General features: G+C 43.6%; 4 protein-coding genes and 1 pseudogene across 5 annotated transcripts; 1 reads left to right on the top strand and 4 right to left on the bottom strand.

Moving 5' to 3' along the window:
- Positions 1 to 145: 145 nt before the first annotated feature.
- LOC109481943 lies at positions 146 to 3,141 on the bottom strand. Its single transcript, XM_019784560.1, has 5 exons — positions 2,913 to 3,141; positions 1,993 to 2,087; positions 1,590 to 1,746; positions 937 to 1,352; positions 146 to 437 (listed from the first exon to the last, which is right to left on the bottom strand). The coding sequence occupies exons 1-5, from the start codon at positions 3,108 to 3,110 to the stop codon at positions 146 to 148; spliced, it is 1,158 nt and encodes a 385-aa protein (XP_019640119.1). The 5' UTR covers positions 3,111 to 3,141.
- Positions 3,142 to 6,015: 2,874 nt separating this feature from the next.
- On the top strand, positions 6,016 to 9,563 carry LOC109482130 (epoxide hydrolase 4-like). The gene is made up of 5 exons (XM_019784829.1): positions 6,016 to 6,336; positions 6,888 to 7,012; positions 7,248 to 7,650; positions 8,018 to 8,195; positions 8,410 to 9,563. Exons 1-5 carry the CDS (start codon positions 6,041 to 6,043, stop codon positions 8,509 to 8,511), a joined length of 1,104 nt encoding a protein of 367 aa, XP_019640388.1. The 5' UTR covers positions 6,016 to 6,040; the 3' UTR covers positions 8,512 to 9,563.
- A 2-nt stretch (positions 9,564 to 9,565) lies between these two features.
- On the bottom strand, positions 9,566 to 12,586 carry LOC109482129 (zinc finger protein 816-like). 2 transcript variants are annotated; one of them, XM_019784827.1, is made up of 2 exons: positions 12,494 to 12,586; positions 9,566 to 11,702 (listed from the first exon to the last, which is right to left on the bottom strand). In XM_019784827.1, the coding sequence occupies exon 2, from the start codon at positions 11,681 to 11,683 to the stop codon at positions 10,085 to 10,087; it is 1,599 nt and encodes a 532-aa protein (XP_019640386.1). In that variant the 5' UTR covers positions 11,684 to 11,702; positions 12,494 to 12,586; the 3' UTR covers positions 9,566 to 10,084. The 2 variants fall into 2 exon arrangements, with proteins under 2 accessions (XP_019640386.1, XP_019640387.1); XM_019784828.1 differs by lacking the exon at positions 12,494 to 12,586 and adding an exon at positions 12,221 to 12,396.
- Positions 12,587 to 13,539: 953 nt separating this feature from the next.
- Positions 13,540 to 15,924, bottom strand: LOC109481942 (annotated as a pseudogene).
- On the bottom strand, positions 15,707 to 20,114 carry LOC109482121. Its single transcript, XM_019784813.1, has 4 exons — positions 19,964 to 20,114; positions 16,965 to 19,725; positions 16,175 to 16,668; positions 15,707 to 15,953 (listed from the first exon to the last, which is right to left on the bottom strand). Exon 2 carries the CDS (start codon positions 19,662 to 19,664, stop codon positions 17,451 to 17,453), a length of 2,214 nt encoding a protein of 737 aa, XP_019640372.1. The 5' UTR covers positions 19,665 to 19,725; positions 19,964 to 20,114; the 3' UTR covers positions 15,707 to 15,953; positions 16,175 to 16,668; positions 16,965 to 17,450.
- Positions 20,115 to 20,150: the final 36 nt, after the last annotated feature.

The following is a 20,150-nucleotide window of genomic DNA, read 5'->3' as shown; positions in this document are numbered from 1 at the left end:
GTAATTACACTTGGATGCATATTACTTAAAGCATGCAATTTATTTGAAGACATATGCAAATTATTGGTAGGCAAATCAGCCAACTCACTCGCTGTTTGCCTACCACTCACTAGCCATGATGTCATGGCGATCGCTCCTGGGCATATCACAAATCGGGCAGCGGGTTTTTCCTAGCATTGACCCGCGGGATGGGTGTCATGGCGGGCCCCCCGTTCGTCAGGGCGCTGGGCGGCCGCCCCTCCCTGACGAAAGTGGGCCCTGCAGGCGAGGCGCGTCCGTTCGGCATGGAGCGGGCCGGAGACGGGTCCGGGCTGGGGAGGGACCCGCCGCCCACCGACGCCTCGTCATCACCGTCACGTGACGTACCCGGCGTGACGTACACTTCCACCTGGTGACGGCGGACTGAACCACCGGTCAGGGAGGAGGGGTACTCGAACCTGCAGTGGAACACAAAATGTATCTATACTGTAACGATATGATACTTTTACGTATAATTCCCTCCATTGAAAAGTCACTACCATTCATTCAGCACCAAGGACATGAGCCATTGTGTTTTACTGTTACGTATAAATTTTCTCCATTGAAAAGTCCATAGGTGAAGACACTACCATGCATTCAGCACCAAGGACAGTAGCCTTTGTGCTTTACTATTGGTTATCCGCCGTGTTTTTCCCGCTGTTACATAGCAATAAAACTTGGTTTTATCTACCACATTGCTGCATTTTCTAAAGACATATATTGTACTAACGACAAGGATATTTATGTTGAAAGCAGAGACTTTACAAATACAATACTTACCGCCTGACGATAGGGAGCACCATTGGTGCTTTACAGTTAGACAAGTATGAGATGAGAGTCGTGATGTACAGTATATCGTTAGCCACGCCCACATCGGTGAAGAACACGCCGATCCTGATGATCTCCAAGGGGAGGGACACGGTGTAATGGAACAGCGTCAGCGCGAAGAAGGTTTTGATCATGATGGAACTGTTCCCGTTCTCGTCTTCCTCCACCCCACTGCGCTTGCGAGAGAGGCCACGCATGTAGCTGTTGCAATAGATGGTGCCAAATGTGGTGACGTAACAAACCACCAGCACAACCACCGGGCAAATGTACTGTGTCAGCATGAAGAAGATGATATACCCCCAATCTAGCCGCGTTTTCGAGTCGTCTGCATCGAAGCTGATGTAGCAGTGACCGATGTCCTTGAAGTATGTGAAGGCTCCCCACAGTTTCACAAGCGGAGGGAGGGTGATTGCTAGATTGATCAGCCACACCAGTCCGAAAGTGATGATCTTCCAGTTAGCAGGGTGAGGGTGCCCCCCTCTGGACCACTTGACAATTGCGATAGTCTGAAGGGATGAATAGAAGTACGAATGAAACAGTTACTGCACATATAAAAACTGAAGATTAATTCAAGTACATCTCGCTAGCTCGGTTTTCTTTGTACTAGTATATTGATGCCTACAATATCAGATCCCCCCCCCCCCCCTACACAGAGAGAGAGAAAGAAACACGAACGCACACGCACACGTACGCGCGCGCACACACACACACACACACACACACACACACACACACACACCTACCTGTATGACAGCCATAGCCGTGGAGAAGTGGTTGCTACTTGACCCGGTGTAGAGTCGGAACCACGCCAGGAAGTCACAGCCGAAGGTCTCCGTGTGAAACAGCGGCTCGCTTTCCTCCGGGTTGGGGACCAGGGAGGTGCGCATCAAGACCGCTATGCTAGAAGTGACATTTGGACCATTACAAATACTGCATATTATAAAGGACTGACCATTTTGATGTATGCACAGAAAAAAATCCGGATGCCAAATGCAAAATAAACCTGCCCAAATTGTATACCTTATTCTTATTCATATATTTTGGCATTTAATACATAAAAGCATCACACATCAGCGCTAAATTTAAAATATTATATATTATTTCCTGTCGTGAATGTCTTAACGCCATAATAAATGCCAGTCGTACTTGACCGCTGACTGCAGAACGTCTGCCACGGCCAGGTTGATGATGCCTGCCCGGCCCATGCTGGGGGCGACCCGCTGGATACAGAAGAACAGGACCTGCAGAGGTCAATACGCCATCATATAGTCATCAGGCTGTTGGGCCACATAAACCTTATGAATGCCATCGACGTTCAGTTGGCCTATTTCCAAAAATGAAAAGGTCGCTAACTTAGACAGCCTAGGAGAAATTTGTTGCTAAAGAGGTGGTTGAATTGGGCAGCCATCCAACATCTATACTCAACGGGAAAACGCACACATACATGTATACCTCAGCAATGCATTTTCACAATGTAAGCATTATGGACCATATGTGCAACCACGTCTAAGACCGAAGGTAAAATAAACCATCGGCGTTCAGCGGTCAGTAAAAGATTAGTGGTCAACCAAGGCTTGAAACGCCGTGCGTAGCTTTAGATGGTCGTTACATTGAGGTAATGGTAGTGTTCCAATTGATCTCAATGCCATTGTCTGGTGAGGTATGTGTACGTCTTCCGTTGAATATAGATTTTGGACGCTTGCCCAGCTGAACACACACATTCTCCTAATGAACAAGATCCCCTGATAATCAATGTGTAGACAGACCGTACACAAAGTACAAAGCACGGCAACATGAGCCGTAAATTAAAAAATATATATACTGGAAAACGATACTAATACATGTATCGTCGAACGCCAAAATCAATCCCAAAGGAAAAGAAGTCCAAAAGAGTCTTTTATTCGCCATACCTTCGTGACGACTTAGCCATAATGAAGGCATTTTTTTTTGCCAGATTTTTATTCGCACGCTCGCATCAGTTTTGGGGTTCCCATAGGATGGCATCCGTGTAATCAAATCAACATAGTCTTAGAATAGTCTGAGAATGGTTTTTAAAAAGTACTGACCATGATATTGCCTATGAGCCCCACATACTGCAGCAGCCCTATGACCCTCCCCAGCATGGAGGCGAAGCTGGTGTGCTGCACCAGGGCCTGGTTCTCGATAGCCATGATGCCGTTCTTGTTGTCAGGGTTGACCTCATAGCGAGGGAGGAACATGGCCTCCATGAAGCCAGAACCTTCCATGGCAGACCGCGAAGTCATTTTTATCTTCTGCGAAAAAGTTTATCTGACAACCTCTGTATCAGCTACTAGTCCCGATACGCCATGGTAAGGCCTACAATACGTCTGTGCTTGTCTTCGTTGCTCCTAGCCTTCTCAGCAGCTTTGTAAATGTTATAGAGTCTGCCGGTCAGATTCTATGGGTGCGGATGCTTAGCCTGACTACATCACGCTTCTGGCAGCCCGTCTACTGGTCAGGGTGTAGGCCCAATCAGCCGCTCAGCGAGAAGTTTGTGTGTAACACAGGCTAGGTAGATACTGTGGAGGAAAGAAGCATGGTTAGTCAAATAGGCTATACAAAATGCAATTACCTACATGTCATTTCATTTTCATTTTCCAAATGCATCTCTTGTACCATAACCACTAATTTTGCTGCAATATGTTGTGACAAGAGACATTGGATCAATAGAAGTGACACGCTGGTTCTGTCAAAAAGTCCAATCATCTCTACAGCCTGAAGCCATCCCGAGGTAGTACCTGCTATTTGAGTAAGTCAGCGTGAGCCAGATATATTGAACACACACCGCGTATATTATGACAGAAAAGCTGGCCAAGCATATTACTGCATTAGCACGCAGCTGAAATTGATCCTGAACCAGACGTGACCGGAGCTCGGTTTCCCGTTAAACATCAATCACCAGTTACAAAATGTACAAAGAAATACGTTTTACCAGAAATAGCAAAAGGATCTAAATGAATATTAGGTTTTACAAGAAGATCTAGATAAGATCTAGACAAAGCTTTATTTCATGCAGTATAGTTGAATATTCTATGCCTGAATATCTCGCCAGTAGACCATTAACCTTACTCACCCCTATTACGCTCCTGTCTGTGGCGCACTCAGTCAAGCAGGCCACAGAAAGCCGTCAACTCGTGTGATTCACGACAGACTGTCTAATGTGATTTACAAACCTACTCACGAGGTAGAACGGCCCAGTTCGCAGTCGACTTGTCGGCACCAACCATTGAAAATGCAATTTGACGTCAATGCGACATTGCTGCATGCATCTACATGTAGGCCAGCGCTCAGTCGTCCTGATTCACGACAGACCATCTAATGTGATTTACAAACCTACTCATTGTATAGAACGACCAACTTTGCAGAATCTATTAACATCAACCATTGCAGATGCAATTTTGACGTCAATGCAACATATTGCTGCAGACATCTACATGTAGACTAGCCGATTAAATTCTCACATGCACGTCTGTACATTAATGCCGGCGTCGAACCCTTTGATCTGCACGGGAAATGTCTCTAATGTCTTAATGAAAAGACAATCCTGATACTAATGCGATTACAGGTGCTAACAGTGGGTCTTAATCAGTCATGCTTTCTACATGTCATGCAATCCTGGTGTAACAGACACTCACATGTTTCATAACACGAAAATGTACGATGCACGCACTTGGAGGCCTTCTCGTATTTTAAACGAAAATACGACTATAATCAAATACTCCTAGCGATCCAAGAGTCTAATAGCGGGTTGAAAGCGCTAATAAAGATTTATAATTATCTACCTTTACAGACCCTGCCAAAACTGCGAACAAGATCTATTTTGAACAGTTATAACGATAGTGAAGGTACGCTGCTACGTATATACGAGGCCACGTAGTGGGGAAAATTGCAAAACACATCGATGATGATAAATATGATATAGAGAAATTGAGCGTCCCAAATATCGTTACCAAACTGTAGAGTCTTCTTCTCAGAAAGACGGTTTGATCTTTTAGTAAGACCAACTCATCATGACCAGAGCGACTTGCTCTTACTGTACATATATATGCAGTATTCAATTGTTTCAGTGGCTTTCTGTAACATGGTACACAGTGGGCGACCGTGGGTAAGTGCAGATGGTAGTAACTGTCTGATACTGTACTGTATGTAAGATGCGAGTCCGATGACCTATCCGTCATATGACGGCACACATGTACATAGATAGGCTAAAGCAGAGAATCCCCTGAAATTATATCTCTATATCCTAGGCTTACCTGGGTGCGACGTAAAACCATGAGATACAAGCGTCCAGCGTCATTCTCTACTCACAAATACAGCTGCTCACGGTACCAGCCTTCTCTGGTATCTAACGTCGCCTCTGATTGGTTGAGATCCTCGGTATCATTACCCAGCATCCCGGGATAAGCCAGTGACGTGTGAAGCTTCGCGGCATTTCTGTCAGATCACAGTCCTCCCTCCCTGCCTCCGCATGATCAATACTTAAGATGGATTCCGTCCACATCAGCAGATGTTTAATATGTATGACGCTTAGCTTCGGCACGCAACGTAGCCGGGAGACACAGATAGCTAGAGATCTGTGTGTAACATATCCCGGTACGCAACAGCGTTAGTTACCTCCATGTACAAGTGGAGGTATTCCATAGTTCTGTTGTTTATCTGTCTGAGTGTCTGTGTGTCTGTCTGTATGTATGTATGTATGTATGTCCGTTTGTTTGTTTGTATTTCCATAGCCATTTCCATATCCCGTGTATAGGCACATCCTAGAAAAGTAAGATTAATAACAAGCAGAATTATATAATTTCCAATCCGTAAATAAAGCTGTAATCAATAACTCAATAAACGTTATTCATCCGATCACCATGTAATATTGAACAGTTCTATATTTAGAAGCCTTTTATTTATACTGCAAATCTCTATAATGGACACTGAAGACCGCTGATTTCTTTGCAAATGTAGTTAATCCTGTCTTTATCGTATCACATCAAGAAAATATTGTCCCATAGGGTCTGTGACGACAATAGATAAGGTTTTGGAAGCGCTTTGATGGATTTTACTAGGATTTTATAACTATAGATTGGTAACAAAGGGGTCAACGGTCTTCAGGTTCCTTTTTGTCTATCTGCCCATGAGGTCATTGACCCTAAAAAGTTCAATTACGTGACCTACATGTAACATGGCGGGTGTTCAGAGCGTCTTCAAATGGCTGGTGAAATACGTTCTTGCCTGGCTCTTAGCCCCGTTTTACATGTTGTCTGCGACATTCGTGTTCATCCTAAGCGTTATCCGCAGCCCTGTGGCGACTCTAAGCTACAGAGTTCGTGATTCTCCCCCGGCAGTCCTTCAGAACGCAGAGCTGGGCACACATGAGTACGTGCGGGTCGGCACCAGTAACATCCGCCTGCACTATGTCGCCTCTGGGGACAGGGACAAGCCTCTCATGGTCTGTCTGCACGGCTTTCCGGAGTTCTGGTACGGAACCTAAGTTTATAGATTTTCCACCGACATTCTTGGGCCATGCCACGTAACCATAAGTTAGACAACAGCCTTTTTAAAACAAAGTTAATTGATTGATTGATTGATTTTATATATCTGCGCCATAGCATTACTCAACGAAAGTAAACAGACGCCTGAAGGTGAAATACAGGGTCCAAATTCCAAAATAAATAGGTAAACATTTCATGCTTTTCTACTAGTATTGCAGTAGACACAGGGCGCGGTCAATGACCCCAAGGTAATTTGATGATATCATGTTTATAATAATACAAGGCTGGAATGTCATAAGTCAATGACCGAAAGGATATCATAAAAGTTAAAGGTGAAAAATGATTTTACTGAACACGACCATGCATAGTATACACGTCTTCAAATGTAGCCACTTCACTTGAATTTTATGATAGCGATAACATTATGGTCATAATGATTATTCTAGAAGCTGTCTAACCAAAACAAATACAAACTGTAACTGTTCCCACAGCAGAACAGATAAAGTGAACACATGGAACAAACTTAAATCCTTTCAGGTATTCATGGCGTCATCAGTTAAAGGCATTCAGTAAGGACTACTGGGTAGTGGCGGTGGATATGAGAGGGTTTGGTGACTCTGACAAGCCACCAGCGGCTGGAGAGTACAAAATTGACAAGATGGGTAAGTAATTAACTAACTAGTCACATCTTGCTACATCAGTGTGAAAATAAGTCAGTTAGCAATGTGGGGAATGCTGTGAACTTTCTATGCTATTTCACATAGAGCACATCATCTGTTGATACATTGTACATATATAACATACAATGATGAGTTTTTTGCTGCACCATGATATATAGTCATATACCAATGTAGGTGACAATTTAACATGAAAAAACTATTTTTACTGTTGTTACAGCTGGTGACATTGTTGACCTCATCGAAGCCCTTGGCCACAGGTCCTGTACTCTTGTGGGTAATGATGGTGGAGCAATCATGGCTGCATGGGTTGCCATGGAACGCCCCGATCTCGTGAAAAAGCTAGTCCTCATGAACGGCCCGGTTAGCCTTTCTGCGGTCCGCCAGTACACCAAGTCACACCCCAAGCAGCTTTTGAAGTTTTGGTACGGTTTCTTCTTCAAGCTGTCCTACCTGCCCGAGATGTGTTTGGGGTTTAACGACCTCAAGTCTCTTGATGTACTCTTGCGAGGGAAGAAAATGGGATGCCGGAGAGAAGATGCCATTACAGATGAGGACCTGGAAGCTTACAAGTATGCCCTCTCACAGCCTGGTGCCCTGACAGCAGTGGTCAACTTTTACAGGTAATATAAACTTATTGGTAACATCTCTCTGGTTGTTAGCATGGTGCTAACAACCATGTAAAGCAAATGTATAATGTTTACCTTCACATGGTCAAGCCTCTTGCTACATAATGTAACCCACTACCACAGGGTGTTTGCTACAGCACCAGTTACCATGGTGACAGCCGTCTGGTCCAGGTCATTGACTTTTTTGGAGAAGAAGAAACAGAGCAAAGCAGAAAAACAATTGTTTCCTTCCACAAAGTTAAAGACAAGAGATTAGTGAACAGTAACATGCTACTTCAATTTCAGAAGTATCAAACGATACAATGAACGACAATGAAAGTACTGTTCCATATTTACAGTCTGTTTAATTTCTCCATTTTAGAGCCAGTGGCTCAAAAGATCGTACCTTCCTATTGACGCTGGTTAAGAACTGGTTGTCTGGACAGCAGCCGCCTGCTGAGCCAATCACAGCTATCAGCTGCCCGTCCCTGCTGATCTGGGGAGACCAGGACGGTGTCCTGGATACAGACTTAGCCAGGGCCATGGCAGAGAGCGTACAGGTGAGACACTTTTCAGTTACTACTTCAGAAATCATCTCATGTTAAAGAATAAATATATCTCATGTTGGCATGTTATAACAAGGCGTTATGTTAATAAAGTATCTGTCTATTTCTTCTAACCAATGCATAATGTATCCTGTTATGATGTAGTATTGTTATCAATACACACATGCTACATAAAATTCCTTTTCTTCTACCTTGCCTTCTGTCTCAGGGCATGAAGCTGGAAATCATTGAAGGTGCAAGTCACTTTGTCCAGCAGGACTTTCCAGACACAGTCAACCGACTCATGACTGACTTCTTCAAAGAGCTCTAAACTAAAGATGTAGTTCTCTGCATAACATTCTTGTTAGGTAACAATCCCTTAACAAGAGCTGATGTTTCAGTGACTGTCTGTCATCTTCATCAGGGCTAATATGACTGGTTTACTGTGTAATGAAGCTAGCCTAGGTGTCACAGTGAACCAGTCACAATAGCAGATGGTCATTGAAACATCGACTCATGTTGAACAAGTAGTTGTGAACAAAGAACTTTGCTGTTCAATCTTTAATCAACCTGATGAAATTATCTACCTAATTGTATGAAACTATCAGGTTCTAGTAGATGGATTTTCTGATATTATAATGTCTGTGGATTTGATGATGGATTTGATGTAGAAAGTCAATAATTGGAAGAACGCCATGATCTAACTAAAAGTTTATTGGAAGCTCTTACAAGGGTACATAGTACATACCACTATGCTAAAGCATGAACTTCAAGATACTTCTTAACATTGCTACAAAAGCACTCCAAAGGACAATTGTATGAGCCAGTTGGCTATAATGTCTTTTATGGGAGGACTCAAAAGATTTGTATGATTAATTCATCAACTTAAGTTATGGGAATAAAGAAAGCAAAGACAATACCAGTTAGTGTTTTCCTATATATACTCTGTGGCTGGTTGACAATCTGCTATTTCGTGAAATTATCATACATGTGTAACAAAAGAAGGCTACCAAATATTTCACCCCTAGTTTTTCATCGTAGTGAAAATAAGCCACTGAATCCACTTCACTGTAAAAATCAAAATGATCAGTTTTTCTAACAGACATTTACAGTAGTTCCTACATTCTACTAAAGCATAAAAATACACATGCAAGTTTGAAGATACTGTTTTTTCTGGTCCACTCCTTACTGTCCACATTTTACCGGTGTGGCATCTAACTACATTACATATTCTGACAACTGACTTATAATAGTGTCTCCACTGAGTAGAGCTAACCAGTTGATATGATGTACATTTTGTAAACAATACAAAGCAAGAGTCTCCATGAAGATTACAATACTACCCACTATACACACACAATTGCTATTGTAGTATTTGTACCATCTTTATACATCAATACAATGCAAGCAATATCTTAAATTCGCCACATTTGCACCATCAAAACTAGCATTTTTCTTAATATTCCTGTACAATATCATGTACAGTTCCTACATGCTTTACCCACTATTAAGAATTCACATGTTGCTCTGGGCACTTGTCTGTCTTGTAATAATGCCCACTAAGTTTCCTATACATGTAGTTATGGTTATTAAATTAACAAGCAATGTTACATAAAGCCACACACAGTATCAATTTTCATTACAGACATTGGGTATTAGTGCTTCAAGGTTATAATTTTTTTCATATACTGTACTGGTACATGTAGTAAGTAGTCTGAGGCATGTTATGTCTGAGAAGGTTGTATGGGCGTAGGACATGTGTCTGAGTCACCAGTACAGTAGGACATGGGGTGTGAATTAGACCTTATAAAGGACAAGGACCCACGTGTCCCTGTGTCTCTCTTGGCCGTGGTCGATTGTGGATGACATTCTTCAGTAAACCCGATACTAAGTAACAGTCATATTCACTTGTCTCCCCTTTTCCTGTGGAAATAGCAATGCCACTCAGCCTCGCTTCGGTTGTTACATGTCTTCTTGCAGATCTGACACAAAAACTTGTAACCTTTATTCTTCTTAACAATCGTGACGTGCTGTGAGAACATGTGATCGAAGAAGTCCAGTTTCTCGCTGAACTGCAGATGTTTGCACTCTGCACGCATGCAGCAGTGGGGATCCATGATCATGTGTTTGTGGTAAGACTCCAGGTGTTTGCAGGTTGCCTCTACTGTGATGTTCATGCCACAAAACTTGCAAGTCACGGGGAGGTTGGATGAAAATGGTATCATGTACAAACGGTGGATTGCGCCAGAGTCTTTGTCGAAGTTTAAGGTGGGAGATGCAGGCAGTTCAGGCGGACGTTGGTTCTGCCAATGCCATGCTAGGTGGTCGTGCGCCTCTGCTGACGTGTACAGCGGCACCTTTGTGCTCTCAATGGTCTCGTAGCTGCATATGGTGCACCTGAACTGAGGCCTGCCCGCATCCTTTGAGCCACCTTGGCTTGGCGGGCGGCCCTGGGAGTATTTCTGACTTGCCGCTCCGATCTTCACAGCTGGTTTCATGTGCCAGTAGAAATGCCACTCCAGGTCTGTTCTGTCCTGAAACTGCATGGTACAGATGCTACATTTCCAGTACCTTTCCTTCACTTCCAGGTCGCAGTGAGCCTCGAACATGTGGCGGAGAAGCTTGTCTTTGGTATTAAAAGTGAGCTTCGAACAGTCTGCACCTCCACACTTTCGAATTTTGTGTTCCAAGTGAATTTTGGTGACATGCCAGGAGCGGGGGCCAGGTAGGGAGAACCTCACCCCACATAAACCACAGCTGTGTGGCTTTTCGTCATCCTCTGTCTGGAGAGTACCGATGTACAGGTCCTTCAGTTGGGCAATGTCATCATCAGAGTTTATAAAAGAAGTCTTCCCTCTCAACTCTTCTGGTACTTGAAACTTGAATGAGATACGATCCGTCCTTGTCGAATTCTTGTTCCCGAGGAAACCCTGGTGGAAGTGGACGTAGAAATGGCGCTCGGCCACAGAGAGCGGCATCAGGGCGTACTGTCGTGGTCTGGTGCTTTCCATGTAACAGATCTTGCAGTAGTAGGTGGCTTCTCTACACTGGTGGCTCTCCAGAAGTAACTTGGACTGAAACGTTTCCGAGCAGAACTTGCATGTCAGATTTTCCTCCTCCTTACTACTACTATCTTCTTCCTCCTCTTCCTCACAATAGTCATCTTCATCATCTTCTTCCTCCTCGCTCTCCTCCTCGACTGCTGTGCTCCTAGATGCGGTGGCACATCCTTGTTTCTGTCTCTTCCTGGAAGCAGCAGACCCTCGATGACCTCGCTTGACCTGTCCAGCCGTGGACAGGCTCCCTGCTCCGCCCATGGGCACCACGTGTGATGATGATGATACAGTCCATATCCTCACGGGGTCTGCACGCTTTATCTTTGGGGCGGCACCTTTTTCTTCATCAGACGATGATGTATTTTCATCAGACTCGACATAGTCTGGATCATCAGCCTCCAGAAGGGCGTTTTCAAAGTCACTGTCTGATGACTCTGAGTCTGACATATTTGCTAGAATCTTTACTCTGAAAAGACACAACAAAGATTAGTTAGATTCAAAGGAAACTCAGGTTACAGGATCAAAGGTACAGAAATAAAGTTATGGCTGTGTGTGTGTGGGGGGGGGGGGTGGCTAGCCTTAGCCAGTCCGCAGTGCATTCTGAGACCTGGCAAGTGGGCAAATAATGTACCTTTTTACTGTCTACTTGAATTTAAGTAAAATTTTGATAACGGGCAAATAATATATGCTGAACGATTTCAGAAAAGTGACAGAGCGTACAGTAACTGTTACACTGTACCTATGATAGGTTTTTGAAAACAATTTCACCATACTTAATCAACTACATAATGTAGTAAAACATATTCAACCCCCCGTAACTGCTTCTCTTTGTTTGTACCAAGGAGGCTTGTATTTAACCTACTTGTTTATACAATGTACTTTTGGAAATTGGAACACAAGTCCATTGTTAGAATTTTCCACCTTAAACCGCCCCCCTCCCCACAAACCGACATTCAAACAAATCACGTTCACGCAACTACGTACTAGTCCTGCATGCAATGTTCCAACTTCCAAGCTATTCTTCTATTTGTAACGATCTACAACAACGGTCAGCGGCTCCGAGGCCCCGATATGTTTCTCAAGAACGCCAGAAAATAATTTATATGCATGCAGAACACGCGGGAACAAGCGTTGGCATCACGAAGGCAAAAACGCAACCTTTGTTGCATGCAACCAAGTACAGTAGTCGACAGAGAGGCTAGTCGGCAACACAAAGGGGACATGCAGATTAAACAGACAAATATATACCAGCCTTACCTGGAAACTGAACTTTAAACGACGCCCAGGTAACACTCAAATTATATTCGGGCGTGCTCCTCTCCTCCTAGACGGTAAGCCCAGGAAGTGATGTAATGGATAGCTAGCATCGCAAGGGACGCCTTTTTACTTCCGGTGGGTCACTGGGAGATGGCAGTTCTGATCTAATCCGCTAGGAGACATAGCCAACTAGCCTCTACCAGGCTTGAGGCGCCGGCTGGAAAGAGTAGAAATCGACCAAAATAGAGAGATAAGCTCTCTATTTTGGTCGATTTCTACTCTTTCCAGCCGCCTCCTCAAGCCTGGTAGAGGCTAATAGCCAACACTAACCAGCTGATATGTGTCTGAGACACTGGTGACTGTCCTTCTTGATTGCCTGTCATCTATCAATTTCATTTTTTTACTGGCTTAAATGAAGAGCAGTACAAAATTTTGTAAGGTGTGTCTTGTGAAAGTCTTTATTTAGATGAAATAACAGTTAAATAAACGAATAAATAAACACTGTAGAATCAAGTAAGGTCGCTAACCATCACTATTTATTATTATTATGCACATGCAGGATACATTTTCAATCTACTTATGACATGCCTAAGTCCATAGTAGACACTGGTAAACTACCTTGCCTCTGTAGGATCTGCTTGGAAATTAAGGCTAACAACATACTATCTGTATCATCAGTATGTAGTGTGACAGGCTGAATAAAAGTTCTAAATGGGAACTGTGCAGAGTTCTTATCCTTAGGAACATGTCCTTATACTGAGGGACAACTGCATGTGCAAGGTGTCGGCTAGATTGGGGAGTGAATCCCCCCTACTATGTGCAACAAGCTATGTACATGCTATTAATCAAAGTGACCAATTAGTTTTGTAAATTAGTTTTTGTGTAGTGTTAAACTCCATCCACCATCAACAGGACCTTGTTATTTGACCCATAGTGAAGAGTGGAGATACTTCCACCGCACACACTTGATTTTGCAAATGTTACCTTTCTAGTTGTAGTATATATGATAGGTAAGTCCATTGTCTAACCCAATCCTTATAGACATCTCAACTGAGTCTGTTTTTCAACGTTCATCTTCATTGAGTGTGGAAGTAGCAGTGCCATTCCATCTGACCTCGACTCTGAAACGTCTTATGGCAGATCAGACACAAGAACATGAACGTTTCCCTCTTCAGAACGCTGACGTGCTGCATGAACATGTGACCAAAGAAGTCTGGCTTCCTTTTGAACTGTAGATGCTTGCACTCTGGCTGCATGCAGCGTAAAGGTGGCTTTACGTACTCTTTGTGCCAAGCTAAGGTGTGTCTGCATATGCCTTCTACAGATTCCTTCTTACCACAGAACTTGCATTTCACAACTAGCCCAGGTTTATGTGGGGCCAGGTACATGGAACGGATTGTCTCATAGTCTTTCCCAAAGTTGAAAACATTTGGATTCTTCCGCATTTCTGGAGGAAGTTGCTTCCGCCAGTGCCAGCTTAAGTGTTGACATGCCTTTGCAGCTGTGTACAGTTGTACAGTAATAGTACTTTCCACAGACTCAAGACTGCATATTGTACATCTGAACTGAGCTTCACTAGCAGCTTCTGACTCTGAATCCTTTTGTGGTTGACCAAGGGAGTTTTCCTGAGCTGATGGTGCAAAGTCCACATCTGGTTTCATATGCGAGTAGAAATGCCACTCCAACTCTGTTCGTTCCTGAAACTGCATGGTGCAAAACTTGCACTTGAACACATACCCCGACTGTTCCTTCACGACGTCACCGTGTGCTCGAAACATATGGCAGAGAAGCTTGTCATGTTGACAACAGGCATAAGTCGTCTTTTTACACTTGATCCCGGATGGTCCGCATTTCCGCCTCTTGTGGCCCAAGTGAGCTTTGACGTGCTGCACTCGAGCACCCGCTGTAGTAAAGGTTGCACCACACAGGCCACAGGTGTGTTGACTATCCCCCCCAGACGGAGAAATACCGATGTACAGGTCCTTCAGAAGATTTACCTCCGAATACTTCAGGGTTGTCAATTGCCTTTGCAGCTCTTCAGGGAATTGATACCTGGGGTTTAACTTCTCCTTAATAGAGGGGTCCTTTCTTGCAAAGTAACCCGGATGGAAGTGCATGTGGAAATGGTGTTCAGCTTTAGGGAGCGGCATCAGGGTGTGCTCGCGTCGTCTGGTACTCTCGTGGGAACAGATCTTACAGAAGTAGATGGCAGCCTTGCAAAGGTGAGCTTCTAGCAGAATCTTTCTGGGAAATGTTGACAAGCAGAATTTACATTTCAGAGATGTGCTGTTGTCAACATCACTGTCAATAACATCATATTCATTCTCACACTCCTGCTTGACAATTGTACTCCCAGGTGTGGTAACATTTCCTTGTCTTTGTCTTCTAGACGTTCCAACTGCAGATTTTTTATGACCTCGTGTGAGCTGTTCTGCTCTGGGCATGTGAAGGTAGATGGCAGCCTTGCAACGGTGAGCTCCTAGCAGAGTCTTGCTAGGAAAAGTTGACGAGCAAATTGCACACTTCAGAACTGTGCTGTTGTCAACATTACTGTTATTAGCATCATCTCCCCCCTCACACTCCTGCTTGACAATTGTACTCTCAGGTCTGGCGATGTGTCCTTGTTTTTGCCTTTTACTTTTAGAGATTCCGACTGCAGATTCTTGACGACCTCGTTTGACCCGTCCTGCAATGGACCCATGAAGGTCACATGATGTTACCTCCATGGAGGACTGATCGATGCCTTGTGCATCTTCATCACTCGATAATGACTGGGTACCAATATCAGTATTTTCATCCACTGAACATGTTTGAGTTGTGTGGCTCCCTGTTTCATCCATAGGCACTAGATGTGATGATGTAACAGCCCACTTCCTAAAAGAATCTTGTTCTTCATTTTGGTCGTCAGTGTTATGATGTACATCATCATACTCTGGATCATTTGGCTCCTCCTTGATACAGGCACTTTCATTTTCTGTTTCAGAGTTCCTGACAGAATCTTGTTCTTTCTCTTGGTCCTCTGTTGTCAGTGCTGGGACGTCAGTGTTATGATGTACAGCATCATACTCTGGCTCATCTGGCTCCTCCTTGATAGAGACACTTTCATTTCCTGTTTCTGACTTGACATTGGGGAGCACAGGGAAAGTATTACTGTTTGAGCCTTTTTCACTCAAGGTACTTTGTTCACATCCTTCTTCTTCTTTTTCTGTTTCCATGTTTGTATCAGTGGGAAACATTATTAACAAGAATATTGTCCAGAGTTGTCTCTAAATCTTCAATTGACATGTTCTGAGCATCCTGGTTTGCCCTGTCACATATTTCATGATCATATGGCTCTTCCTTGATATCAAGGGTACTGTCAGACTTCTCTGTTGAGTATTTGCTAGGACTCTGGTCACCGGACATGTTTGTTTGATGCCCAAGCAAGTCCAACACTGTCTGGGGCGCCCGAATTTTTTTCCTGAAAAATACACAACAAAAAACATCCATGAGACTCAATGATAATATCGTCTCGTCATCCTCAGGATAGTAGTTAGTTAACTGGGGAGACAATAATTTGTTAGTAGGCTAGCATGTGGATTTTTTATGGGCGTGGGGAGGGGGCCATTTTTATCGGTTCGGCATGCAGAGTGAAAGACCAGTCTAGAAAAAATCGGCTGCGAAAAATCGAGCTGTTTTTACCGTCACTGTTGTTTGCTGCTAGTAGTCCTCTTTCCTTGATTCTCCATAAAGCCTGAATTAAAGGCGCACGGGTGCTCGATCAATGGGCAAAACACAAAGAAAACCGATCAGCTTTCTTTTTGCCTTCCCAGAATCCTTTGTGCTTTTTTTTCAGAATCACTGCAGTACGTTTAACATCCGCTAGATGGCAGTGTCAATATATTCAATGACGTTTGAGTTCAGCTGAGCTCAGATTCACGAGGAAATATTTTCTCTGTGTACAAAGTTTCTGTGCTGTTTACTGCTACTAAAAACAACAGTCAGGATAAATAACTGATTGGATTATTTTGCTGTTAGCCGGATGTCCGGCTATGAACAAGCTATGTACATGCTATTAACCGTTAATTAAAGTGACCAATCAATTGTGTAAATTAGCTCTGGTGTAGTGTTAAACTCCACACACCATCAACAGGAGTTATTTGACCCATAGTGAAGAGAGGAGATACTTCCACTGCCTATGTAAGGGGTTCGTTGTTGATCGTCGTGGGATTTCCGCCTCCGAGTAAAGTAAGAGCAAGACAAGAAAAGAAGAGGACACAGAGCAACAAAAAAAAGACGTCCGTACACAAAGACTTCAACTCAAAAACCTCTTGTTTATTCTAAGAACGTGATCGAACGTCGTCGATCTTAACGTATACGTACGGATCCTAACGTAGCCGTTCGGACGTCGAACGGACGCTAACGTCGCCGTTCGAACGTCCGAACGGCTTACCTAATGCAACATCTAAACACCTTATGTCATTCCCTACACCTACACACGGACAACTTGATTTTGACTCAACCATGCACATAATTAATATAAAGATGGTTACTGCTCAGCTGTATCATGTTTCCTTAGACTCATTTCATTGTAGAATTTGTTAGTGTTTCATTATGTTTTATCATCGCAGGACATATTGTTTTTACTCAGTTTCTTCTTCCTCTTCTCCTTTAAATAAATAAGGTCAATTACAACGACCAGACGTCTGTCACCATGGTAACTGGTGTTGGGTTACATGATGATGTGCCATACAGAGCTGAGTTCAAGAGGGGCTGCGTGACCACCATATATATGAGTGTGTTTGGGTAAGAATAAACAAAACAGTAGTTTGTTAAGCTGGGCCATGTGAAGGTAAACATAATGCATTTGCTTTGCAGATGTTACCTTTCTAGTTGTAGTATATATGATAAGTAAGTCCAATGTCTAACCCAATCCTTATACACATGTCAACTGAGTTTTGTTTTTCAATGTTCATCTTCATTGAGTGTGGAAGTAGCAGTGCCATTCCATCTGACCTCGACTCTGAAACGTCTTATGGCAGATCAGACACAAGAACATGAACGTTTCCCTCTTCAGAACGCTGACGTGCTGCATGAACATGTGACCAAAGAAGTCTGGCTTCCTTATGAACTGTAGATGCTTGCACTCTGGCTGCATGCAGCGTAAAGGTGACTTTAGGTACTCTTTGTGCCAAGCCCCCATGTGTTTGCGTATGCCTCCTACAGAGACCTTCTTACCACAGAACTTGCATTTCACATTTAGCCCAGGTTTATGCGGGGCTAGGTACATGGAACGGATTGTCTCGTAGTCTTTCCCAAAGTCGAAAACACATGGAGTCTTCCGAATTTCTGGAGGAAGTTGCTTCCGCCAGTGCCAGCTTAAGTGTTCACATGCCTTTGCAGCTGTGTAATGTTGTAACGTAGTACTTTCCACAGACTCAAAACTGCATATGGTGCATCTGAAGTACTGGAAGTACTGAACTTTACCAGCAGCTTCTGACTCTGAATCCATTTGTGGTTGACCAAGGGAGTTTTCCTGAGCTGCTGTTGCAAGCTTCACATCTGGTTTCATGTGCGAGTAGAAATGCCACTCCAACTCTGTTCGGTCCTGAAACTGCATGGTGCAAAGCTTGCACTTGAACACATACCCCGACTCTTCCTTCACTACGTCACAGTGTGCTCGAAACATATGGCAGAGAAGCCTGTCGTGTTGACAACAGGCGTAGGATGTCCTTATACAACTGGTCCCGCCGCATGTCTGATACTTGTGGTCCAAGTGAGTTTTGACGTGCTGCACTCGAGCACCCACTGTAGTAAAGGATGCATCGCACAGACCACAGGCATGTCGATCATCCCCCCCAGACTGAGACACACCGATGTACAGGTCCTTCAGAAGAGGTACCTCCGAATACTTCAGGGTTGCCCGTTTCCCTTGCAGCTCTTCAGGGAATTGAAGCCTGAAGTTTAACTTCTCCTTAATAGCGGGGTCCTTTCTTTCAAAGTAACCCGGATGGAAGTGCATGTGGAAATGATGTTCAGCTTCAGAGAGCGGCATCAGGGTGTGCTCGCGTGGTCTGGTACTCTCATGGGAACAGATCTTACAGAAGTAGATGGCAGCCTTGCAACGGTGAGCTTCTAGCAGAATCATTCTGGGAAACGTTGACAAGCAGAATTTACATTTCAGAGATGTTTGCGTGAGCTGTCCTGCCGAGGGCATGTGAAGGTAGATGGCAGCCTTGCAACGGTGAGCTCCTAACAGAGCCTTGTTGGGAAAAATTGACTTGCAGAATACACACTTCAGAGGTGTGCTGTTGTCAACTTTACTGTTATTAGCATCATCTCCCTCCTCACACTCCTGCTTGACAATTGTACTCTCAGGTGTTGTGACGTGTCCTTGTTTTTGCCTTTTACTTTTAGAGATTCCAACTGCAGATTCTTGATGACCTCGTTTGACCTGTCCTGCAATGGACCCATGAAGGTCACATGATGTTCCGCTCCTTGCCTCCATGGAGGACTGATCCATGCCTTGTACATCTTCATCCCTTGATAATGACTGGGTACCAATATTAGTATTTTCATCCACTGAACATGTTTGAGTTGTGTGGCTCCCTGTTTCATCCATAGGCACTAGATGTGATGATGTAACTGTCCACTTCCTGACAGAATCTTGTTCTTCATTTTGGTCATCAGTCTTTATACATGTATGATGAACATCAGCATACTCTGGACCATTTGACTCCTCCTTGATACAGACACTTTCATTTTCTGTTTCAGAGTTCCTGACAGAATCTTGTTCTTTCTCTTGGTCCTCTGTTGTAAGTGATGGGATGTCAGTGTTATCATCCATAGCATCATACTCTGGATCATCTGGCTCCTCCTTGATACAGACACTTTCATTTCCTTTTTCTGACTTAATATCTGGAAGCACAGTATTACTGTTTGAGCCCTCTCCACACAAGGTACTTTGTTCACACCCTTCTGTTTCTTTTTCTGTTTTCATGTCTGTATCAGTGGGGAAAACATTATTAACAAGAATATTGTCCAGAGTTGTCTCTAAATCTTCAATTGACATGTTCTGAGCATCCTGGTTTGCCCTGTCACATATTTCATGATCATATGGCTCTTCCTTGATATCAAGGGTACTGTCAGACTTCTCTGCTGAGTATTTGCTAGGACTCTGGTCACCGGACATGTTTGTTTGATGCCCAAGCAAGTCCAACACTGTCTGGGGCGCCTGTCTGGAATTTTTTGTCCTGAAAAATAAACAAAAAACATCCATGAGACTCAATGATAATATCGTCTCGTTATCCTCAGGATAGTAGTTAGTTAACTGAGGAGACAATAATTTGTTAGTAGGCTAGCAAAGTGTGGTCATTTAAAAAATGTGGATTTTTTATGGGCGTGGGGAGGGGGGCATTTTTATCGTTTCGGCATACAGAGTGAAAGACCAGTCTAGGAAAGATCGGCTGCGAAAAATCGGGCTGTTTTTACCGTCACTGTTGTTTGCTGCTAGTAGTCCTCTTTCATTGATTCTCCATAAAGCCTGAATTAAAGGGCGCACAGGTGCTCAATCAAGATTATCAATGGGCAAAACACAAAGAAACCGATCAGCTTTCTTTTTGCCTTCCCAGAATCCTTTGTGCTTATTTTTTCTTTCAGAATCACTGCAGTACGTTTA

This window comes from Branchiostoma belcheri, unplaced genomic scaffold (genome assembly GCF_001625305.1).
Source record: "Branchiostoma belcheri isolate BF01 breed outbred unplaced genomic scaffold, Haploidv18h27 scaffold59, whole genome shotgun sequence".
In the NCBI taxonomy this organism is placed as follows: domain Eukaryota; kingdom Metazoa; phylum Chordata; class Leptocardii; order Amphioxiformes; family Branchiostomatidae; genus Branchiostoma; species Branchiostoma belcheri.
Note: the sequence above shows the minus strand (reverse complement) of the source record. Positions and strands in the feature narration are given on the sequence as shown.